Source organism: Chlorocebus sabaeus, chromosome 29, assembly GCF_047675955.1.
Source record: "Chlorocebus sabaeus isolate Y175 chromosome 29, mChlSab1.0.hap1, whole genome shotgun sequence".
Taxonomy (NCBI): domain Eukaryota; kingdom Metazoa; phylum Chordata; class Mammalia; order Primates; family Cercopithecidae; genus Chlorocebus; species Chlorocebus sabaeus.
This window is the reverse complement of record NC_132932.1, coordinates 13310422-13335985: the sequence shown is the minus strand read 5'-3', so window position 1 is coordinate 13335985 and position 25564 is coordinate 13310422. Positions and strand designations below refer to the sequence as shown.

General features: G+C 39.9%; 1 protein-coding gene across 3 annotated transcripts in view; it reads left to right on the top strand.

Annotated features, from left to right (window-relative positions):
• Window positions 1-25564, top strand: part of CHD2 (chromodomain helicase DNA binding protein 2) — a 143283-nt gene that overhangs the window by 105028 nt on the left and 12691 nt on the right. For all 3 annotated transcript variants that reach the window (XM_073012983.1, XM_007990490.3, XM_073012982.1), the window contains 11 exons: window positions 648-689; window positions 2302-2441; window positions 7007-7145; window positions 7303-7453; window positions 8556-8678; window positions 10837-10965; window positions 12478-12618; window positions 14904-15038; window positions 19393-19571; window positions 22558-22657; window positions 24888-25101. In XM_073012983.1, coding sequence (XP_072869084.1) covers window positions 648-689; window positions 2302-2441; window positions 7007-7145; window positions 7303-7453; window positions 8556-8678; window positions 10837-10965; window positions 12478-12618; window positions 14904-15038; window positions 19393-19571; window positions 22558-22657; window positions 24888-25101 — 1493 coding nt within the window. The remainder of the gene's footprint in view (window positions 1-647; window positions 690-2301; window positions 2442-7006; window positions 7146-7302; window positions 7454-8555; window positions 8679-10836; window positions 10966-12477; window positions 12619-14903; window positions 15039-19392; window positions 19572-22557; window positions 22658-24887; window positions 25102-25564) is intronic.

Here is a 25564-nt window from a genome sequence, read left to right as displayed (position 1 = left end):
TAGAAATGGGGATGGTGGCATGAGTTGGTATGTAGCATAGTTTAGGGTAGAGACTTGTGGGAAGATAGATTAGATTTTTGGGAGGAGAGGTCAGTAGAGTTTCCAAAATCGTTTGCCTAAGAAGTTTTAAATCATATTTTACTTTGCCTTAATCCAAAAACTATTTGAGACAGTCAAAAAAATCTTAACAGCTAAAAAATCATTGGTTTTCTAATAACGAAAAATATGGTATTGAAGGTAACAATGGTGAACTGAACACGCTGATGAAAACGATGTAAGGGTTTATCACAATTGAATCTTGATGATTGAATCCTTTATGGCACAATGAAGTCTATAAACTTGTACCTTCTTAAAAGGATATTAGAGCCAAGTTGCAGTTCTCTAGCATATATCTAAGCAGGTTTATGGACAGTCACTGAGAATAAAGTTGATCTTTAATTTGAATAGATTTTTAGCAGTCATTATTTTAAGTTGACTAGTTTCAAAGACATTCAACATTTATTCATTTTTTCAGTAGTTGCAAGGATCGAGCCTACTCTACTTTTGACAATTTGCATGGCTCATATGTCATCACAGAATATGTTAGCATCAACATAACTAAAGTAAGTCTCTGTTTTTTTAATATGTTTTATTGATCCTATTCTTAGGTTCATCAAGGCTTATAAGAAGTTTGGTCTCCCTCTTGAACGGTAAGTTCAGTATAATAGTCCCTTATCTTCCTCTTTTTTGCTTTTATTATATAGTACGTTCTTTTTTGGTAATTTTTTCCATTTAATAATAATGCCGGGAACATTTTTTTTTTTTGGAAACATTCATTTACAAACATTTATATATTGGGTGCCTGTTGATTCATGTCCCTCTGCAGAGGGATGACAAAGATGGTAAAGACAGGCCGTCCATAAAAAGACTTTCACCTTTGTGAGGGAGATGAAGCAAGTATATTCAAAACCATAGTGCGTGAAATAATTTCCAGAAAGATGTTCATATAACTCCAGTTGAAAAGAATGTATTTAGTTATTTGTGTCCTAGTTCTTAGATTTAATAATGTCAAAGGTAAAAGGCTCTTGATGATTTTATAATCTTCTGCTAATTAGCAGGATTTTATGAGGAATAAATGCAAAGGACTCATATAGCCTTGCCAATAATAACTTCCAAAAGGGTAGCTGTTGTTGCTATTCTATAAGCATTTAGAAAATGATTCAGAAGTTGGATTTTAACAGAAGACTCTATTTCAAATAGTTTGGTACTTTGCTTTCTATAAAATCTAAAAAGCCCTAATTTAAAGGAAATATTGGGTTCCCTTCTCTTTCTTCTGACAAATTTCTGGAGTGGGTGAAAATGACAAGTCTGTTTTTGTTTGGTCCTCTCCATTTGGAGAGGAGGTAGTGATGTGTAGCATTAAGCCACAGCAAAGCCAAGAAAGTCAGTTGCATCTTTCCAGGACTATTGCTGACCACCCAGGGGTAGACTGCCTGTCTTTGGGCCAGTTACTGTAAAAGCCAATAGGATGTGGAAAAGGGGGCTTGGCACCTTTTGACAACCTATTTTTTAGCTGTTAATATATTTGTGTGCTTCGGCCGGGCGCGGTGGCTCAAGCCTGTAATCCCAGCACTTTGGGAGGCCGAGACGGGCGGATCACGAGGTCAGGAGATCGAGACCATCCTGGCTAACACAGTGAAACCCCGTCTCTACTAAAAAATACAAAAAAAAAAAAAAAAAAAAAAAATATATATATATATATATTTGTGTGCTTCATATGACATGGAGATCAACTAAACATATAGTTAATATATTTGTGTGCTTCATATGACATGGAGATCAACTAAACATATAGTTAATATATTTGTGTGCTTCATATGACATGGAGATCAACTAAACATGTAGTAGAAGTAACTATACTCTGCTTCTAGGAACATTGCAGTGAATGAAAGTAGGCTGGAGAAAGGAAAGTGAATACAAAGAAGCAAACTAGTACAAATGGTGTTCAGGCACTTCACCTACTGCCACTAACAGCCTATTTATTTAATAAAGTTTGCTTTCGTTGTTTATTTCTTTCCTCTCTGTTTTTTGGAATTGTTTTATTTTGTGGAATATTCAAGACACAATTCTTTATGATGGAAAATGAATATGTTAGCCTTCAATGTCCAGGGGTTCTTGTTGGAGCCTTAGAATGACCACTAAAGGAACACAAAGAAAAGTGTCTTTGCAGGAGAAGCTTATATGAGGCCTAGTGGCATCTCATGACATTTAAGAAGAGTGGGCACAGGGCGCTGAAGTGTCCCCATATTTGTTCCTTCTCAGGTTGGAGTGCATAGCACGTGATGCTGAGCTGGTAGATAAGTCGGTGGCAGATCTGAAGCGCCTGGGTGAACTGATCCACAACAGTTGTGTGTCAGCAATGCAGGAATATGAAGAGCAGCTGAAAGAAAATGCCAGCGAGGGTAAGTGAAGTTGGCTTTAGTAAGTCTTCACAGGCTGGCACTCGTGGACTGGATTTCTGTTGCTAAAGGGCGTTTTAAGGACAGACTTGAGGAACACACATGCCTCGTGCTTTGAGGTGTTTATTCTGAGCTGCGTTTCTGTGAGCTTAATATTCTATGCTCCTACAGGTCTACTCACAAATGAAGTTGATTTGCAGAAGGTGTAGACTGAAGAACAAGATGAAATGGTTTCTTTTTATGTTGCTGTAGAAAGTTTAAATTCGTCTGAGTGATGTAAAACCCGGGGCAAAGCTTGGTGGACACCTCTGTATTTTTCCTGCGAATAAGAGGTGTTATAGATCACAAGCATTGTTAATTATCTTGGATATATATTGTGTGTTATGGCAAACAGAAAGGATTTAGAAAATTAATTGGAATAAATGAAATATTGGATGAATATTGTAAACATTTTTGTTACTTTGAGATTTTCATGCCACTAGAATTTGTTCTCATTGGATTGGACATGCAATGTGTTTTCTCTTTGATACCAGAAAGTGATTTTGCCTGTCCTGTGTGGTATCCTTAAAAGCAAGAGGTATAGGAATGCTTGTGAGGAGAGAACTCTGAAGTTGTTATTGGTAAGGGCACCCTCATAGTGAACTTTAAAGAAATGAGGGAGGCCAGGTGCAGTGGCTCATGCCTGTAATCCCAGCACTTTGGGAGGCTGAGACCAGAGGATCACTTGAGCCCAGGAGTTCAAGTCCAGTCTGGGCAATATATAAGTGAGACCTTGTCTCTACAAAAAGTTTAAAAATTAGCTGAGAGTCGTAGGATGCACACTTGTAATCCCAGCTACATGGGAGGCTGAGGTGGGAGGTTCACTTGAGCCCAGGGGGCAGAGGCTGCAGTGAGTTGAGATCATGCCACTGCACTTCAGCCTGTGTGACAGAGCAAAACCCTGTCTCAAAATATAAATAAATCAGTTAAATAAAGAAATGAAGTTGTTATCATTCTACTTCTCCAGACTGTGGTTTATCTGTGCCATTTCTGCATTTTTTTGGGCAGCCTTTATTAGGTAAGGCTACCCTTCTGCAGCTTCGTTGAGCTGTGGTTAAATGTTCAGGCTCCAGAGGAGGAGGCAGTCAGTTATCTGGAATTTTGGTTCTACCACTTCCTAGTTGTAAGACTTTGGTCAAGTTATATCCCTTCAACTATCTCATTTGCAAAATAGAGTAACAATATCTACTTCAAAGGATTTGGATGATTGAATAATTCCATACTTGTAAATTGTTTAGCATAGTGTCTAGCTTGCAATGTTAGCTATTATTAAGAAGTGAGTATTTGTGCTTTGAAATTTTCTTTTTTTCTCTTTAAAGTTATTATTGAATTTGATATAATTTAAAAATATCTTCAAGAGAGTCAAAACTTATTTTAAGATACGTTCTTTTTTGTAAAAGACAAATAACTTGTATGGTTTGCAAAATGATCTGAATATGTGCTTTTATAACATTCAGAATACACCCAAAAGTAAACTTTAGACTTAACATCCAGTATGTTTTCTTTGTAATTGTTTTGAATAAGTAATACATCTACATGGCTTAAAACTGAAAACATATTCCTATTACTTCTTGATGCTTTTGAGAAATGAATAATGTTTTCTCCCTTTTAAATGGTAGTACAGCATGCACACTTTCCTGTGCTTGCTTTTTTTATCTCATAGTATCTTGTGGAGCTGTTCCCTTACAGCACTCCCTTCTCCCCGAAATCCCTCTTTTTTTTGTGCATGTTCACATTCTGGATCTGGCTGATTGCTGCTTCTTGGTGTTAACTTATTTCCTCACACCTGTACTTCCTGTAAACTGGTATTCAGCATATTCTGAATCCAGGCTGACATTTCTAGATCAAATGGAAGATTATTGATACTTCTTTTCCCTTAGGTTGAAATTTTTGTTTCTAAAAATGTTAACATAATTACATATTTGCTTTATCCTAAACGTATGTTTCCAAATATCAATACCAATCCTACTGTTAACAAAAAAATGCTCAAATGCAAAGTGTAATTTCTTTGCATTTCTTTTTGATCTTAGAATATATCACACTAACAATATACAATCAAAAAATATTTTTAAACTATTCAAAGTTATTTTCTCTGTGTGGTTATGCCACCAACTTAATATACAGTTAGACTCTTTTGTTTGCATTTATTTTCAATATTTAGCGATTGCTTTTCTCATTTTGATTCGATTTAATTTTTTTAATTATGTAAAAACATTTACATGGTTCAAAGTCACAACTATAAAACAAGGTACATTTGGAGCATCTTGTTTTCGTTTTTTTGTTCCCCGGCCTTCTTCTCTTCCTCCTTAATAGGTCACTGTTTCTATTAGTTGTAAGTTTATCTTTCCTTTGTTTCTTTTTAAAATTTAAGTGTGTGTGTGTGTGTGTGTATGTGTGTATATTTTCCTTCTTACACAGAAGAGAACATACTCTCTTTTGCACCTGCTTATTTTCATGACTGAGATAAATTCATATCATTATGTAGAGATCATCGTCTTTCCTTTTACAGTTGCAAGTATTCTACCTACCATGTAGGTAGATGTCAATTCACACTTCTCCTCTAGTATTTAATATTTGGGTTGTTCTTGGTCTTTTGTTATTATAAAGAAAGCCACAATGAATAATGATTTAATGAATATACCATTTCGTATCTCTGCCAACATATCTTTTTTTTTTTTTTTGAGACGGAGTCTCACTCTGCCGCCCAGGCTGGAGTGCAGTGGCCGGATCTTGGCTCACTGCAAGCTCCACCTCCCAGGTTCATGCCATTCTCTTGCCTCAGCCTCCCGAGTAGCTGGGACTACAGGCGCCAGCCACCTCGCCCGGCTAGTTTTTTGTATTTTTTAGTAGAGACGGGGTTTCACCGTGTTAGCCAGGATGGTCTTGATCTCCTGACCTCGTGATCTGCCCGTCTTGGCCTCCCAAAGTGCTGGGATTACAGGCTTGAGCCACTGCGCCCTGCCTCTGCCAACATATCTTTGGGATAAATTTCTAGAAGTGGGATTGCTGGGTCCTGGGAAAATGCATATATACTTCGCTTCGATATTCCCAAATCCTGCTGCGTAAGTCTGGTGCCATTTACATGGTCACCAGTAATATTTGTTGGTACCTGTTTACAAGCCTCACAAACAGAATATGTTGTTAAAGTTTAAGTTTGGAGTTTTGCCAGTTTGATAGGTGAGAAATGGTATTTCATTTTTCTTTTAATGAACAAGATTGTACATCTCTAAGGGTCACTTGCATTTTGTTCTATAAAGTGTCTGTGTTCATATGTTATGCCCATTTTCTATTGAAAGGAGTTTTCTTCTCATAAACAGGTAGCATTATCTCATGGATTTCAACTTGGACTATTTGATTGGGGTTTCGTTTTTACTTCCGTGATCATTTTAATTTGAAATTGGGTTAGGGTAACTTTCTTTTTCTTTTTTTTTGGGACGGAGTCTCTCTCTGTCGCCCAGGCTGGAGTGCAGTGGCACAATCTTGGCTCACTGCAAGCTTTGCCTCCCGGGTTCATGCCATTCTCCTGCCTCAGCCTCCTGAGTAGCTGGGACTACAGGCGCCCACTACCATGCCCGGCTAATTTTTTGTATTTTTAGTAGAGAAGGGGTTTCACTGTGTTAGCCAGTATGTCTTGATCTCCTGACCTCATGATCCGTCTGCCTTGGCCTTCCAAAGTGCTGGGATTACAGGTGTGAGCCACCGTGCCCGGCCGGGTTAGTGTAATTTTCTGTTTTTTTTTTTGTTTGTTTTTTGTTTTTTTTGAGACGGAGTCTTGCTGTGTCGCCCAGGCTGGAGTGCAGTGGCCGGATCTCAGCTCACTGCAAGCTCCGCCTCCCGGGTTTACGCCGTTCTCCTGCCTCAGCCTCCTGAGTAGCTGGGACTACAGGTGCTCGCCACCTCACCCGGCTAGTTTTTTGTATTTTTTAGTAGAGACGGGGTTTCACCGTGTTAGCCAGGATGGTCTCAATCTCCTGACCTCGTGATCTGCCCGTCTCGGCCTCCCAAAGTGCTGGGATTACAGGCTTGAGCCACCGCGCCCGGCCTAGTGTAATTTTCTTAAGCCCCACCACTTGTTCATCATTTCACATGTGTTAGATACGAACTTAAACTCATGTTTTTTCAGTAATAGTGTTGTGAAGATCAAGTTCATGTTTAAAATACTTGAGAGTTTTTTGACCTCCGCCAGTGGGATGGGTAGGAAAACAAAAAGAGAAACCTTCAGCACTAATATTATACCCTCAGAATCTACTTTTGTTAATTTTGAAACAAAGTAGTATGAAACAAACAGGAAGATTAAAATATAACTATAAACATCAGTGAATTAAAAAAATTCCAAATCTTAAAAAACTGAATGTTCGAAGATTATTTCACAGACATTGAGAGAAAATTTTGTATTATAGATTATATCTTCAAAATAACAAGCCAGAGATACATTCAGAGAGACTAAGAGGTCAGGATTCGTTGACACATGTTTTCTGTGGAACTTAAGCAGATTTTCATTTAACTAATGTGAAATTGGTATTCTTCAGGAAAAGGACCAGGGAAAAGGAGAGGTCCAACAATCAAGATATCTGGAGTTCAGGTTAATGTGAAATCCATTATCCAACATGAAGAGGAGTTTGAGATGCTGCATAAATCTATCCCTGTGGACCCTGAAGAAAAAAAAAAGTGAGTATATTTTGTGTACATTCTTAGGTGGTTGTACCATAAGAAAATAGTTTTGAAGTTAGACTTTGTGTAGTTACATAGTGTTTTTACTGTCTCCTCTTTAACATACCAAAAAGGCCCCTCTTCTAATGTCTTCCTGTTTTTAAACTTTCTTTAGATACTGCTTAACCTGTCGTGTCAAAGCTGCACATTTTGATGTAGAGTGGGGGGTGGAAGATGATTCTCGCCTGTTGCTGGGAATTTATGAACATGGCTATGGAAACTGGGAGTTAATTAAAACAGACCCAGAGCTTAAATTAACTGACAAAGTAAGTAACCCTACCATGTTAGAGATTTCTAGAAGATTTGTTGTGTAATATTTTTATATTGATTACTTACTTCTAATTATTTTCGAGGGGGCATCAAATTAGAAATTAGTACAGTCATTCTCCTTGGAAATACTTCCATCTTTAGTAGTCTGTGGCACTGTTTCACAGATGAAGATAAAGGGAAAAGACAGTAGCCAGGTGAAATTTTGGGGAAACCATAGGAGAAATCTTAAAATTCTGATATTTAATTATAGGTCAGATTTCATTACAATAAATACCCAGGTAAGTTTGTTAATGATAAAAGCATTCCTTGGCCTTAGTTATTGGCCCTTTTGTTTAAAAGTACATTTGAAACAACCATATTTCAGTTCCTCACATAATGATTGAATGTCACCTAGGTATTCTTTGTAATGGAATTAAACGTTGGCTGTTCTTCTCCCACAAAATCAAGCCTCCCACCCTATCTGTTGCAAGTAGCAAGGCCATGGTTGGAGCTTTAAGCAGGGAAGGCTGACTGGCTCAAATTTTGGTAGGATTTGCTCCATGTTGTGCTCCTGGCACATTTAACAGTGCTCATCCCATCTGGGTTTTAGGAGGGTGACAGCACCCTGCCTTGAGCACTGAGACCAGATTCAGTCTGGCAAGAGGCCCAATTGTTGTAGCAAGGAAGAGATCATGTCCTGGCATAGCTCAGTGCTCTCCGGCAATGCTCTAAGAAGCATTTTCAATCTAAAACGAAGCTTTAACCTAGCTCCAGGGATTCCCTGCTCCTGGAAGGAGGAAATCCACGACGGCTGGGATGCTCTAGCAGATGAAGCCACAAGCCCCTCCTACCTGAGTTGTTCTACCCTGTTAACAGCACAGGTAGGAGCCATTGGGAGAGCTGGATTTCTCCATCCCATTTTGTAAAATGAGAACGGCTCGTGAGGGATTTTCAGTGACTGGGAGCCATGGACATGAGATAGGATCTGAGGCTTTAATCTATATTTTGGGTGGTTGGGGAGGGAAAGGACTGTGCTCAGTTTTTGTTGTCTCTGTTTATCCTGATCCACTAACCAGGATGTGGGTGGTGGCGGGTGCTTCTCTTCCTTTCTTGTTGAAGATTCTGCCGGTGGAGACAGATAAAAAGCCTCAGGGGAAGCAGCTACAGACCCGAGCGGATTACTTGTTGAAGCTGCTCAGAAAGGGTCTGGAGAAGAAGGGGACTGTGACAGGCGGGGAAGAGGTGAGTACACTGCCAGCTGGGTGTTTTTCAGGAGCCTGAGGCTCCCACCCTGCAGAATGAGGTAGGAAGACAGAGGCCCTTTCTGGGCACTGCACAGAATATCACCTTCTCACGGGCAGATGTTGTTTTTGAGTTTCCAGTAATGATGGTTTGGTTGGTAATAATATAAATATTCATTTAGGCCTGGTGTGGTGGCTCACACCTGTAATCCCAGCACTTTGGGAGGCTGAGGCGGGCGGATCACGAGGTTGGGAGATCAAGACCATCCAGGCTGACATGGTGAAACCCCATCTCTACTAAAAATGCAAAAAAATTAGCCGGATGTGGTGGCGCACACCTGTAATCCCAGCTACTTAGGAGGCTGAGGCAGGAGAATGGTGTGAACCTGGGAGGCAGAGCTCACAGTGAGCCGAGATCAGGCCACTGCACTCCAGCCCAGGTGACAGAGCAAGACTCCATCTCAAAAAAAACAAAAAAAATTCATTTAAGGCCACAACATCTTGGCAGCTTTCTTACAAACCCATCCTTCTGAAATGTTGCTTCAAATTAATCCTCTTTGCTCCCCAGTGTCACTATTCCACACATATTGTTACTGTTTATTCTACTTTCTCAGTTTTGGAGCAGACTGCATTGAATACCTATGGGTTTGCCTATTGTTATATCTATCTCTGTGGTACTTGTAATAATGGATTCCAGAGTAAAATTGACAGTTGGAATGCACAGTTAATTCTGAAACTAGACCTTAGTTGCTATGTGAAATACCAACTAAATTCTCAGTGAATTCACCTGAGCTTTATCTCCTTTTATTTCCCCAATTTATAATTTCAGTTCAGGCCCAGAAAGATGGAATTCCAGCTAAGAAATACAAATTACACGCTGTACTAGCAGCCCATGTGTGTGTGTTCTTTAAGTTCTCTTGCAGCTATGTCATTTATATTAATTTCCCTGTATTATTATAAGCAAAGCAAATTTTAGGAAAAAACCCCCATAATACCATACCTCATTTTTTTCAAGTAATAGGATCAGAAGTCTCATTCTTCATGTAATACGTTGAGTATGCAATACATTATGTGTTAGGCTCTGGAAAGGCAGATTAGATCATGTTACAGATCATGTCCCATTAGGCAGATAAACAGTATTTTAATCTTTTCCTTATTATATGTAACTTGCTTTCTGGTTTTTTAATGTTACTGTTATGTCTTTAGTATATTATCTTTATTTGTATCTTTGTACACAGAGTGATTTTCCTTTTTTAAAAATATATCTTGGCCGGGCACGGTGGCTCATGCCTATAATCCCAGCACTTTGGGAGGCCGAGGCGGGAGGATCAGTAGGTCAGGAGATTGAGACCATCCTGGCTAACATGGTGGAACCCCATCTCTACTGAAAATACAAAAAATTAACCAGGTGTGGTGGTGGGCGCCTGTAGTCCCAGCTACTCGGGAGGCTGTGGCAGGAGAATGGCGTGAACCCGAGAGGCAGAGCTTTCAGTGAGCTGAGATTGTGCCACGGCACTCCAACCTGAGTGACAGAGCAAGACTCTGTCTCAAAAAAAAAAAATTATATCTTTAGGATGGATTCCAAAAATATGGAATCAGTAGGTTTAAGGAGTATGGATGTTTTGGCTGGTGAGGTGGCACATGCCTGTAATCCCAGCACTTTGGGAGGCTGAGGTGGGTGGATCACCTGAAGTCAGGAGTTTGAGACCTGTCTGACCAACATGGCAAAACCCTGTTTTTACTAAAGACACACTAAAAGTTAGCCAGTTGTGGTGGCACGTGCTTGTAGTCCCACCTAGCTACTCGAGAGGCTGAGGCAGGAGAATCGTTTGAACCTGGGAGGCGGAGGTTGCAGTGAGGCAAGATGGCACCCCTACACTGCAGCCTAGGTGACAGAGCAAGACTCCGTCTCGGGAAAAAAAAAAAAAAAGAAACATGGATATTTTAATGTGGTATAGGCTATGTATAAGGCCTATAGGTTTTTTATTTGTTTTGGTTTGGTCTTGTCAGGTAAAATGAGTTGCACTCTTTTGATTTCCTTGGAATTTTCTTGTTTGAATTATATGGCTGCTACTGCCATAAAGAGTCATCATGTTGTTTGGTTATGCTTTCGAGGGTCTTGATTTGTACTTTAATCATCATTTTCTCTCCTTTTCCAGGCCAAATTAAAGAAGCGGAAGCCTCGGGTAAAGAAGGAAAACAAAGTGCCCAGGCTGAAAGAGGAGCATGGAATTGAGCTTTCATCTCCTAGGCATTCAGATAATCCATCAGAAGAGGGAGAAGTGAAAGTATGAAGTGGGGTTTCGGTTGAGGGTTATTTATTTATTTTAGCTATACTTATTGTGCCAGCTGGAATAAAATCATCTGATGTGTGTTTGGTTTATGAGTGGATTAAATGGAAATAGAAGATGTAAGTCTTTGCTTAATCTGTCAGAGAGGAATATAGTTTAAGTCAGCAGCTGCAAATTCATACATAATGGAACTAAATGAAAGGGACTCTGAAAGGTTTTGTTGCCTTTTTTTTTTTCTTTTTGAGACAAAGTCTCACTCTTGTACCACAGCCTAGAGTGCAATGGCACAATCTTGGCTCACTGTAATCTCCGCCTCCTGGGTTCAAGCAATGTAATCTCCGCCTCCTGGGTTCAAGCAGTTCTCCTACCTCAGCCTCCTGAGTAGCTAGGATTACAGGCACCTGCCAGCATGCCTGGCTAATTTTTGTATTTTAAGTAGAGACAGGGTTTCACCATGTTGGCCAGGCTGGTCTCAAACTCCTGACTTTAGGTGATCTGCCTGCCTCAGCCTCCCAAAGTGCTGGGATTACAGGAGTGAGCCACTTCTCCCAGCCTAAAGTTTTAATGATAAATGGCGATTGACACATATCCTCATTCTTGGGAATGAGGGGGAGTGGTCAGGACTGTGGTTTACCAGAGAGCTCATGCCTAATGTAAAGGGCACAGCTGCTATGGAGTTCCGTTAACAAAACTCCTGTGGGTCAGGTTTGGCTTGCCAGTTTGTAACTTCTGGTCTAAGTAAAGTGAATAGTAAGTTGGTATCATTTAGTGTGCTATTTCAGTGACAACTTTATGGAATTTCTGAAAGTGTAATTGTACTTGGATATTAGCTCCAAGAGGATCAGCAGTGGGTACAGGAACTAGCATGGATTTGAGTCATATATACATAAATTTATTTATTACTAGTTTTTTTTGAGATAGAGTCTTACTTTGTCACCCAAGGTAGAGTGCAGTGGCGCGATCTGGGCTCACAGCAGCCTCCACCTCCTGGGTTCAAGCGATTCTCCTGCCTAAAATAATTTTTGTACTTTTAAAAGAGACAGGATTTCACCATGTTCGCCAGGCTGGTCTCAAACTCCTGACCTCAGGTGATAGGTCTGCCTCAGCCTCCCAAAGTACTAGAATTATAAGCATGAGCCAATGTGCCTGGCCAGTACATAAATTTAAATACGAGCAACCTAATCAGTTATTAGCTGACTGTGTACAGGTATATAATCTCTTTGGTACTCAGTTTCCATCCGTGAAATGAGAGTGATAAAACTCATGTTGAAGGGTTGCTCTGAGAATTAAATGAGAGGATATCAGTAAAGAGCTTCTGCCTCTACAGTTTTAACTCGTTGTTACTGGAAAGTTTAGACTTTTCTGAGTGCCTTGAGGCTATTTGCTTGAAGACAAGCTTCTAAGTGTAGACAATGATGAACCACTGGGGGCAATGCTGCTTTTTCCAGAAAGTACATAAGTAGATATAAAATTTGTGATAAAAATTCAGAGCCCTGTTTTGTTTCCTAGGATGATGGCTTGGAAAAAAGTCCAATGAAAAAAAAACAGAAGAAGAAAGAGAACAAGGAGAACAAGGAGAAGCAAATGAGTTCTAGGAAAGACAAAGAAGGGGACAAGGAAAGAAAGAAGTCAAAAGATAAGAAGGAAAAGGTAATGGTGCCCTTCTGTTCATGGAGATACCCACAGCCTTTGCAATTCCCCGTTTGGATTTAGAAGTAGCGTGAGATTTGAGGGCCCTGCAATAATTGTCTTTTTATGGGTATGTTTAAGAAGGATAGGTGGGGCTGTTGATGGAATACCTGCACTTGTCCTTGCAGAGAGAGGGGAACCTGTAAGTTTGGGGTGTTTTTTGAAAAAGAAGGCCTTTACTTGGTCTTTTATTACGTATTTCAGGGGGAAATGTTTGAATGAGATAGGACAGGTGAGAGAAATCTTCATTTACATGTAAATACGAAGTATGTTCTCAGATTCATATTAGAGAAGCACAGTCCACAACTGAATTTGAAGAAGAGTTCGAGTCAAAAACAAATATTAGCAAGAGTTATTGGAATATAAATGGATGAAAAGCCTTGCTATTATAACCTTTACATAGGGGTTTTATGAAGTTCATTCTAAACCCAATAATTTGGTACAGTGTTGCAACGTGTACTTGCTGACGTCTGAACACAGTAAAATCATTGCCAAAACACAAACAACTGCTATAATTCTAATATCCAGTGATAACTAATATAGATTTCTTGATAAGTACTTTGAAACTTTTACTTTGAAATTTTATATTATTAAATATAAAATAAACATTTAAAAACAAATATAAAAATCAGATTAGACTGTTTGGGTAGTCTTTTCTCCTCACTTAGCAGTGTATCACAACTTTCCAAGTGAATAAATGTTAAAGTCATTTTTACACCCTTGGCAACTTAGGGAGACCTTGTCTCTACAAAATAAAAACAAGCAAAAATCTAGCTGGGCATTGTGGCATGTGCCTGTGGGCCCAGTTACTTGGGAGGCAGAGGTGAGAGGATTGCTTAGGCTCAGGAGCTCGAGGCTACATTGAGCCATGGTTGTGTCACATTTCACTCCAGGCTGGGCAACAGCAAGACCTTGTCTCAAAAAAAAAAAAAAAAACAAAACATTTTTAATAGTTGGGGAGGATTCTGTTTGGGTGTAACATGTTAGAAGCAATTTGAATTTCCCATTTTGAAATACTTTCTAATTTTTGATGTTAATAGACCATATTGTGACAAATAACCTGTGCAGTTGTGCTCCCACAGAAAGACATTCTTTTTCTTAAAGTAAAATATTAAAAAAATAAAAACACAAAGAACAATTTTAGCAAACATCTGTTTATCCACTCTCCAGATATCACAACTATTGTTAACATTTTTTCGTGTTTACTTTAAGTGGCTTTTTTCTTTTTTTTGGCGGGGCCAGGCAGGGGGAGAGGCTGATACCTTTTGTATTTCATGAACATGTGACTGGTATGGTTGAAGCTGCCCCCGTTCCTTTTCCCTGATTTTATTACTCTTCCTCTGTTCCCCCCATAACCACCACTGTGAAGTGGGTCTGAAACCTTCCTATTCATGTATTTATATTTGTAGTACATATTATAGTGCATATCCATATAACTATAAACAAAGCATGCTGTATGCTTAAAAATGTACATGAAGTCAAGCCAAGCGCAGTGGCTCACACCTGTAAGCCCAGCACTTTGGGAGGCCAAGGTGGGCGGATCACAGGGTCAGGAGGTCGAGACCAGCCTGGACAACATGGTGAAACCCTGTCTCTACTAAAAATACAAAAATTAGCTGGGTGTGGTGGCGTGTGCCTGTAATCCGAGCTACTTGGGAGGCTGAGGCAGAAGAATCTCTTGAACCCAGGAGGCAGAGTTGCAGTGAGCTGAGATCATGACACTACACTATAGCCTGGATGACAGAGCAAGAATCTGTCTCAAAAAAAGAAAAAAAAAGTACATGAAGTCATTTTATATATCCTTCTGCAACGTTTCCTTCAATATAATTATATAGATTTCATTTATAATAATTTAGTAATGCAGCAGATTCCTAAATCAAAAGGTATGCTGTTAATAAAAGTTGCTACATGATACTCTAGAAGAGTTCTGCCAATTTACGATCTTAACCTCTTGATGACATTTCTGTGCATTTTATGGATAAAGGAGTAGAAGCCCAAAAATAGCACTGATGAAATTGAAGTTATAATTGGGTACATTTAGAGATGGAAATGGGAATAATGTGTGACTAAGCTGCTAATCAGATAGGTTTGTCTTCATGATGTTTCAGGATTTTATTTTACTTTTTAAAAAATAAACTGAGACCATCGTATTTACCCATTGTAATAACGCAACATAGGTAACAAATCCAGATTCCACGGTAGGATTGCACAAATGACAATGACTCCTTGTAACTCTTTTTTAAAAGCCTAAAAGTGGTGATGCCAAATCTTCGAGTAAATCAAAGCGATCTCAGGGTCCTGTCCATATTACAGCAGGAAGTGAACCTGTCCCCATTGGAGAGGATGAGGATGATGATCTGGACCAGGAGACATTCAGCATAGTAAGTCTTGAAATTGGGGGATACCAGTGTCTGCAGCCACAGTGCTTGCTGTGGCTCTGCCTTTTATAGGTCCAGCCAGAGCTTCAGTTGAACTGAGCAATAGTACATTACTTTGGAAACACATTGCTTACAATATCTGAAGACCATGTGCTCTTTAGCAGGCTGGCAGGAAGAGACTGTCTTGTCTTTTATTGAGGGGAAGTTTAAGGAGTGGATTTCATGTCTTGTGCTCCTAGTTAAGAGAGGCTCCAAGGGCTCTTAGAGGCATTTGGGAAAGAGAAGTGTTCACTGAGCAAATATTTATTGAATGTTTTCTGTGTTCCAGCCCCCAGAGTTACCATGTTGAATAGATAACTATTTCTATCATTGTAAACTGTATATTTGAGTAGGGGAGTTAGATAACTACACAAATCATGTTGGTGCACCTGTCACAGACAGGTCTCTGGAGGAGAGAGAGTGCATACTGTGGAGATGCTGTGAGAAGGGAATTTGACCTAGTCAGGGGATGCCAGAAGGGCTTGTGTAAGGAAGTGATGTTTGAGTTGGGTTCTGAAGGAAGAATAAAAGGTAACAGGAGAAGAGGGGAGGGCAAGGCAATGGGGAGCAAGTGCATGGACCAGGTCTTGCACGGGACTGGATACAGGCCAGTGTGTCCTCAAGGCTCCTTTGCCCCTGGCTGGAGCTGCAGGTATAGATTTCACTGTGCCACCATCCCTTTCCCACCTCTCTGTGGTTTCTCCTCCCCATACTTCCACAAATCAAACAGCTCTTTCAGGCCGAAAGAAAAAGCTGTTTTCTTCCAAATTTGAAAATACTTCTGTCCTGTGGCAGCAAAGGACCCTGTTGACCCTGTCCTGTAACTTCTCTTTGACTACTTCTTCTGAGTTATCTAAAATCTATACACGTATGTATATAGATAATGTTTTCTTTCACTTTTATTATTAAGTCTCTCTTTAGCCTGTGAGCTGTCTGAGGACAAGTATTATGTTTTATATAAAGTTCATTTAGATGCTAGTAGTGTATCAGTAAGTGAGTAAATTGAATAAATGAATAACTACATAGTCAGCTAACCAATCTGTTTCCTAGTCTTTCTTATCCAAGTGTTTATAAGAGAAAATGATGTCTAATGTTCTGTGGTACCATGACATTTAAAAAATGCTCTTAAAAATGACTCATTTAATCTTGTTTTTATATTATGAAATCTTTAAAAGATGCAGAGAAATTTCAGGGATATAATAGCCATTGATAAATATACCATGAAGTTTTGTCAAATCTGAATTCTTTAAGACTCAGAATATAAAGCTGAATCCCTGGGTACCTCCCTCTCAACCTATGCTTTTTTTCCTCTCTTTTTTTTTTTTTTGAGACAGAGTCTTGCTCTGTCGCCCAGGTTGGAGCACAGTGGTGTGATCTTGGCTCACTGCAGCCCGTCTCCTGGGTTCAAGGAATTCTCCTGCCTCAGCCTCCTGAATAGCTGGGATTACAGGTGTGCACCACCACGCCCGGCTAACTTTTGGATTTTTAGTAGAGATGGAGTTTTCACCATGTTGGTCAGGCCGGTCTCGAACTCCTGACCTCGTGATCCGCCCGCCTCGGCCTCCCAAAGTGCTGGGATTACAGGCGTGAGCCACCGTGCTGGGCCTTTTCTCTCTTTCTTACCTCCCAGATGTAACCATGATTCCTAATTCAGTTTTTATATTTAACGTGTAGTTCTAGAGTTTTACTACTTACGTCTGTAAAGATGATAGTAGCTCACATTAATAGCCAGTTAATGTTTATGTGCTTTATGTATATTTTTCCACAGCAATCCTGTGAGGTAGGCTATTGTTTCCATTTTACATATTTAAAAATAAGGTGAAGAGAGTTAAGTGATTTGCCCTATGTCACACAGCTAAGACATAGAACACAGTTTTGACCCAGGCAGTTTGGCATGAGAGGTTGGGTCCATAACCATTGTGCTGCCTGGCCTCCCACATATAAACAATACAGAGGATTGATTTCCTTGTCTTAAAACTGTAATTGGCACACTTGTGTATCCTGTAACTTGCTTTTCCTCTCGTAACAGTCAACATTTTTGAGATTTATATATGTTAATTGTGGCTGTCATTGAAGTTTCATGTTACCCCCACAATTTATTCTTCCACAGTTTATTCTTTCTCGTATTGGTGGACATCAGGATTTTTCCAGGTGTTTGCTACTGCAGATAGGCTACAGTGAAATTGTTGCACATATTTTCTTGTACCACATAAGTGAGAGCTTCTCTAGGGTGTATGGCTTGAGCAAAAAATGGTAGGTCATTCATTAGGTATACACATCTGCCACTTTATTAGATACCTGAGTTACTCTTGAAAGCAGTTGTAGAGATTGCATTATTTATAGCAATGAATTCAAGTTCCAATTGCTTACCAGCCTTAGAAACAGTTGTTAATTTCTGACTCAGTTAACAGTTGTTAATTTTTGCTAATCTGAGGGCTATGAAATACTGAAGGTCATTGGACTTTTATTTTCATATTTTAGTGGTCATTCATGTTCCTTGTGAATTGCCTATTCATTTATTCCAAATTGATATATTTGGAATAATTTATTTTTCTTACCTTTTCTGTAGGAATTCTTTTTACCTTCTTAATACTAATCTTTTATTTTTTATAGTCATTACAGAAGTCTTTTAGTTTTTGGTATATTTTTTATTTTATGCCCTTTTTTAAAATTGAAATACAACAGAAAAATCCACAGATCATAAGTATATAGCTGTGGAAATGACCACAAAGTGATGGAAGTTTGTAGAGTTTTCATTATTTGAAAATTTCATGGCCACGTGTCTTACTTAGTTCATTGTACCAGATACTCAGTGGCTGACAACCATATCCCTACACCATTCTGTGAAATTTTCTTGAATTATACGGTGGTAATTTTCTCTAAGTTCCCAGTTTTACCTTTATGGAATTTATTGTTTTTGGATATTGAATTCTGGATGTTGGTCCCTAATTTTGTCTTTTTAAGTTGCTCATTTCTGCTTTTTACTCTACTTTCTGGGAGATTCCTTCAACTTTGTTTCACATTATTTATTTCTAGTATCTTTTTCCTCCACCGCTCTTGAATATCTTTATACTTCTCTTTGTTTTCCATTGTTCATGTTACACATATTGCCTTGATGGCTTTGCTGATCCTCAGTTGTCAGCTGATATTTAAGAGTGGAGGACTAAACATCTCATTGGAAGTTTGAGCATGTGGGTGGTGGGTCTTGATCTCCTTTGAAAGTTTTCACTATAGGATGATCTAGCAGGAACTTCCAATGGGTAGTCAGGATCATTTGGTTTTTCCTCTGGGGCAGTCACATTTTGTGAAGAATGCCCCAGTTTCCTGACTCTCTGGAGTGTGAAGGCCTGGCTCCTTCCATTCTGAAATCTGAGAGGCAGAAGACTTGGGTGGTGACTCATCCTGTGTGACTGTGCTCACGTGCTCACATAATCCTGTTTTCAATGTGGTGGGCTCACCCCTCATCTGTGCCTGTGCAGTCCAGCTCAGAGGTTCTTTTATCCTTTTCTGCAGAATAAGTCTTTGTATTTGTTGCTGGGTGGAGTTAGAGATCTGGGTATTTTACGAATCTGGATATGTGTTACTTCTTAAGCATTTTTAAACCACTCCCCATTTTAGCCCTCATCCCTCCTTCTGAAGACAGCTCACCTTTGGGGGAGTTTTGCCATGTAAGCCGGGTTACTTCTTGGCTCTTTTTGCTCCTGGCTTCGAATTTCATTTTCTCAGATCTGTTTTGTCATTTCCCATGCTGCCAATATTTTGTTGCTGTTATCCTCTTGCTTGTTTTCGCTGTCTTTGTGGGCTTGTCTCTTTTAAGGACCTTCCCTTTACCATTGTTTTAGTGGGATTGGGGAGGCAGAGAAAAGATTGATGTGTTCTGTTTACCATCTTTATCTGGAAGCCTTTCTTTTGCTTTCTTTCAAGCCTAAAGGATTTGTAAATATTTTATCCTGTACTTTTAGACAGTTTGTGGTGGGAGAATTTCAGGTTAGGTCTGTAATACTGCTCCTCATTAGATCTTCAAAATGGGCTTGTAAGGCATGCCATGCCTCTTGCAGATGAGGGAGCACTATTTAGAGAAGTTAAGTAAGGCGTGAAGTGTTATCACATAACTCTAAGTGATGGTGCTGGCACTGCACCTCAGGGTTTTCTGACTTTAACACTGACACTTACTCCACTGCGCTAGCTTTACCCACTCTTCCTCTAGCAATTTTATGGCATAGGGGTGGACTGTGTTTTCATTGAGAGCGCAATAAGCAAAGGACAAGACTTACTTTCTGCAGATTGTTTATGTCTTTACTCTTTTGTCCTGTTGCAGTGTAAGGAGAGGATGAGGCCTGTGAAAAAGGCACTGAAACAGCTTGACAAACCTGACAAGGGGCTCAATGTGCAAGAACAGCTGGAACACACCCGGAACTGCCTACTGAAAATCGGAGACCGGATAGCCGAGTGCCTTAAAGCCTACTCAGATCAGGAGCACATCAAACTGTGGAGGAGGTAACCACTTTGGCCTCGTCTGCCCCGTTTGATTTTACTGAGTGTGGGGGTGGATTCTGTTTTCTTTTAATAAAAGGTGGCATAGCCACCTAAGAAACCTTCTTCCCAACAAAACTCATCTGTTGGCAGTGTACCTGCAGGCTTTAACTTTCCTTTCCATGAAATAGGCTATTCCGCTGAGACCAGCCTTTTGAAGGGGTAGGATGATGTCATTAATTTATTTTATGAGAGAAAGATAGTGGTACTGGATTTGCTGGTCTGTTCTCAGAAATAAATTTTCTTTAAGCCTACAAGGGACAGAAATCATCTGGTCTTAACTACTTTACCCATCTCAGGTTGATATCCAGATATTCAGATATTACTGTATCTAATACAACTAATTGGTTGGTTCTGTACCAACACATGGTGAAACAGAGGTTAAAACCACAAGAACTTTGAGTTCTCTATTCTCATATCCTTCTTTAATAATTAAAGTAGTAATTTGGATTAAAGCAGTTAATCTAGAACCTCCCAGTGTTTAAGGCATCATGGTTTATAAATGTTCCTTTATATATCCACTTAAAATTTTTAAGAAGATTTCAGTAGTTTTAGGGAACAGGTGGTGTTTGGTTACATGGATAAGCTCTTTAGTGGTGATTTCTGAGATTTTGGTGCACCCATCACCCGAGCAGTGCACACTGCACCCAATGTGTCGTCTTTTATCCCTCAGCCTCCTTCCCCCCAGAGTCCATTATATCATTTTTATGCCTTTGCAGCCAATGTTTGGTTTTCCATTCCTGAGTTATTTCACTTAGAATAATGGTCTCCAGCTTCATTGAGGTTGCTGCAAATGCCATTATTTTATTCCTTTTTATGGCTGAGTAGTATTCCATGGTATGTATATACCACATTTTCTTTATACACTTGTTGGTTGATGGGCATTTAGGCTGGTTCCATATTTTTGCAATTGCAAATTGTGCTGCTATAAACATGTGAGTGCAAATGTCTTTTTCATATAATGACTTCTTTTCCCCTGGGTAGATACCTAGTAGTGGGATTGCTAGGTATATATCCACTATTCACTTTGGATATTTTAAGGAAACATGACTGGAAAATCTTTTTTTGTGTGTGTGTTAAATGAGACAGAGTCTGACTCTATCACTCTATCGCCCAGGCTGGAGTGCAGTGGCACAATCTTGGCACTGCAACATCCGTCTCCTGGGTAGCTGGGATTACAGGCACCTGCCACCACGCCTGGCTAATTTTTGTATATTTAGTAGAGATGGGGTTTTATCATGTGGACCAGGCTCTTCTCGAGCTCCTGACCTTAGGTGATCCACCCGCCTTGACCTCCCAAAGTGCTGGGATTACAGGCGTGAGCCACTGCGCCCAGTCATGGCTGGAAATTCTAAAAGGCAGTTGTAACATTAAATCTCTTTCCATTAATCACGTTACTTCGTCTTTATTTTGTTTTAGACTTAGAGGGTACATGTGCTTGTTTGTACATAACCACAGTTACTTTGAACTTGTATAGTTCATGGATAATGTGATTATCTTTGTATAATATGTCCAATCTCAGAGGACTGGTTTTTGAGTGAAAAGTGGATTTAAGAAAACTTCTGTCTGATGGTGTCCACAGCATGCTTCACCCCTATAAAAAAATTTAATTTTCAAAATGGTACTTTTTTCACCTTAACACTGTTGCCAGCTTCTTTCTTTACCTAGCGGGCATCTGGCCTTTTTTTTTTTTTTTTCTTTTTAAATTTAACACTGACTAGAAGATAGCAAAAGGTCATCCCACTGAACAGACTCATTTTTAAATGTGCCAGGCACTGTGATCTTGGCTAGCAGTAGTTTATAAGGTCCTCGCCCTTTACAAGTCAAAAAAGTAGTACAAGGCAAGCCTCTGGAGAAACTGTTCATCATGAGGCAGCAAATACAAGACCAGATAGAGTGGAAGGGCTGAGAAGGAAGTGCGTGAAGAGTAGTCAGGAAGGAAGGTCTTCTGAGAGGCAGGCAGGTGCACTTGAACTGAGCGTACATGACCTGAGTTGGATTGCTGAGATGAACAGAGTTCTCAGGCTTCAGCAAAGACTTGAAAGTGGGTCAGGGAGGGGACTGGGTGGTGTTTAGGGTTTAAAGAGAGTTTGTTAAAAAGACTGAAGCTCTTTATAGGAGGCTTTAGACAGGAAGGTAAGTGGCTCTTCACCTGACACAGCAGGCTTTCTAGTTAGGGAGCCTGTACAGGTGTCCTGTCAGCAGCAAGCCATGGTGAAACTGCCTGTTAGGAAGTTTGAGAAGATATGAGACTCCTTTATGGCGCTCACTGGGACTATCTGTGCTTACTCTTTGTAAACACCCATTTCATCATATCATTCCCCTATTGTGCGGAAACACCATGCTAGGGTGAACATAATGGAATTGGAGGGAAGAAGTCACTGAGAGTTTTAAGGAGTAAATGAAAGGGCATGGTGGCAACAACTGGGAGGAAGGAGGGGCAGTAACACAGAGATGACCGACTGAATGGAGGCCACAACTTGGGAGATAGTCGTGCTGATGGATTTGTGGTAGAGTCCAGAAAATGAAGGAAAACTTAAAGGACTGGAGTCCGGGGTGTCACTGATATAAAATCAGAGGAGTTTTAGGTACTGACAGAGCCTTAGTCTCTAAATCCCTCTGTCATACTATTTTGGCAGAACCATATAAAGGTGTACAGTAAGTCCTCAAATAACATTGTTTCCTTCAGCTTTGTTTCATTGTAACATTGATGAGAAAAAAAATTGATTTTGTTTCACTTAAAGTTGCAGTTTCTAAGAACCTATTGACAACATTAAGTTAGACTTACTGTATTATTAACACAAATACCTGAAATAATATTTCTGTAATTTAATTTCTATGCTTAGGGAATATACCACAGCAAAATTTATTAGCTTGCCATCCATGAAGATAATAAAAAATTGCTTTTCTAATTCTATAATTCACCAGAACTATTCATTTTTCTTTTTAGGAACCTATGGATTTTTGTTTCCAAGTTTACAGAATTTGATGCTCGAAAACTGCATAAGTTATACAAGATGGCTCATAAGAAAAGGTCTCAAGAAGAGGAGGTAAAGTACAAATGCAATCCTAATTCATACAAACAAATACCAATTCCACAGAAAAATCTCTTAATTATTATTTTTCCACAGGGAGATGGTCACAGAATCATGGGTTATTGCTAGTGCTAATAATCAGATTGCTAGTGCTAAACAATCAGACCAGATGGGTGAAATAGCCAATGTATTGGAGCCTAACATTGTTGAAATTCTGACAAAGAGTGTTTACCCTGTGTTTTTATGTCCTAGAATCATTTGTTCACCAGGTTTTTTCTTCCATGTGCATTTTTCTTCTGTACATGTCTTATGGTAGCTTATAAATGTGGCTCCTAGGAAGTAATAGGGTGGTGGGCAGAAAATACTTTTTCTCTTCTTTTCTGGACCATCTGCTTGGTGTCCTTCCAGCTTTTGTATGGAAGGGGTCCTGCTATTCACTTGTGAGAGGTGCTTAGAAGTTGCCTCTCCTCTGGAGTAGGGGGATAGGTGCAAAAGTGAAATGGAGGAGGCTGCAGAGGCAATGCTCCTTGTGTGGGTGTGCCCATTTGCATATCTGCTGACTCGCCACATGGGCTGTACCCAAGCTGGACATTTGGTTCAATCTGTGAGCATTAAATACCACCTCCACTAATGTGTCAGCTCCATGAAGGCAGAGATTTTGTGTCTCTCATCTACTGCTCTGTCCTCAGCACATAGAATGGAATAGAATGGTGCTGGGGACAGGGAGGTATTTGTTATGCTGTGCCCAGTGCTGTGTTGGCCTGTGAAGCAGCACCCTCAAGTAGTTTATAATTTAATTTTACATGGAAGAATATGTTATAGCAGTAACATACAGGAATCATATACTAATAAGCATTATAAAAAGTCTATAAAAGGATAGTCAGGAAAGGCCCCGGAGGGAATGGAATAGTTAGGAAAGGCCCTTTAGAAGGGAGTGAAAATTAGGAAGAGGGACTGAAGTTGGACACATAATAATGAAAGACTTCACTCATTTAGGGATCAGAAATGAGTATAAGTTGAATAACAAAAATGGTGATATCCTAATAGTGGGAGTATACATTGTCACAACCTTTCTGGAGGAGAATTCAGCAAGATTTATTAAGACTAAAGCATGCAGTTTTGCTTCTAGGAATTTAGTTTGAGAAGGAGATAGAGATTTAAACATGTTTATAATGGAAATTACTTGGAAGCCCAGCAATAAGAAATACATTCAGTGTGTCCAGGCATGGTGGCTCATGCCTGTAATCCTAGCACTTTGGGAGGCTGAGGCGGGGGTGGATCACTTGAGGCCGAGAGTTCAAGACCAGCCTGTCCAGCGTGATGAAACCTCATCTCTACATAAACTACAAATATTAGCTGGGTATGGTGGCACATGCCTGTAGCCCCAGCCCCTCAGGAGGCTGAGGTGGGAGGATTGCATGAGACCAGGAGGTGGAGGTTACAGTGAGCTGAGATTGCGTCACTGAACGCCTGCCTGGGCAACAGAGTGAGATTCTGTCTCAAAAAAACAAAAAACAAAACTCAGTAGTTCATGATATATCCATATTGGGAAGTACTAATCAATCATTAAACATAATATTGTAGAAATAAGTATTTACATGGAAAGACTTATATATTAAGTGAAAAATGAATGCCAAATATTTTTGTTTAAAAACCTCTATATAAATACAAAAAAAAAGCTTAAAAAATATGTGCCAAATTATTAACAGTAATTCCCTTGCTGGTTAGGTTTTAGATCACTTTATTTTTTTTATTTTGTGATTTTTTTTTTTATATCAAACATTTGACTTGTGTAATAAGGAAGAATGTTACTCCAACATTCAGATATTTAGCTTGATGACTTTGGCTTAGGAGTTAGTTCCCACTGGACAGTGGCGGGTTTTTTGTTGCGGTTAGCCTTGGAAAGTTGGTAATCTTGGCTTTACATGGTCCAAGATGATCCTCCGAGAGTGCCGCCAGCCTGGGCACCTGTACAGTGCCCTGTACAGTGACATCTAGCGGTGCATGCATGTGTTCTTGCAGGTACTTAGGAGTGATGGTCCAACTCAGCATAAATTCCACTGAGTTCCCCCAACAAATAGCCTAACAGTGGAATTCATGAGCGTTTTTTGGTTAGGAGGTAGTGAACGGCAGTTCAAAAGTTAAGAAGGACAAGAGGGAGCTATTTAGAGGTGATAGCCTTTATTCTTCTTTGGGGAATTAAGCCTGGGATCTTGAGCTTCTTTGGTTTCCTTTTACTCTTTAGGAGCAAAAGAAGAAAGATGACGTGACTGGGGGTAAGAAACCATTTCGTCCAGAGGCCTCAGGCTCCAGCCGGGACTCTCTGATATCTCAGTCCCATACCTCACACAACCTTCACCCTCAGAAGCCTCATTTGCCTGCCTCCCATGGCCCACAGATGCATGGACACCCAAGAGATAACTACAATCACCCCAACAAGAGACACTTCAGTAATGCAGGTAGGTCATTAAGTGGAGTTTTTAAAAGAGGTGCCAAAAAATAAAAAATTCACATAGCCGTTTCATTTTCCAAAGACAGTGGCTGGACTGTTATGCTTTATTTTCTTCTAACACTTTATTGTCCTCTCTTTTCTTAATGAGAGAAAGCATGAAATAAAGATCCCCCCAATTTTTTTGTTTGTTTGTTTGAGACTGGGTCTCGCTCTGTCACCCAGGCTGGAGTGCAGTGGCTCACTGCGACCTCCACCTCCTGGGTTCAGGCGATTCTCATCCCTCAGCCTCCCGAGTAGCTGAGATTACAGATGTGCACCACCACGCTCAGCTAATTGTTAAATTTTTAGTAGAGACAGGGTTTTGCCATGTTGGCCAGGCTGGTCTCAAACTCCTGGCCCCATGTGATCTGCCCACCTCAGCTTCCCAAAATGCTGGGATTATAGGTGTGAACCACTGCACCTGGCCCCAG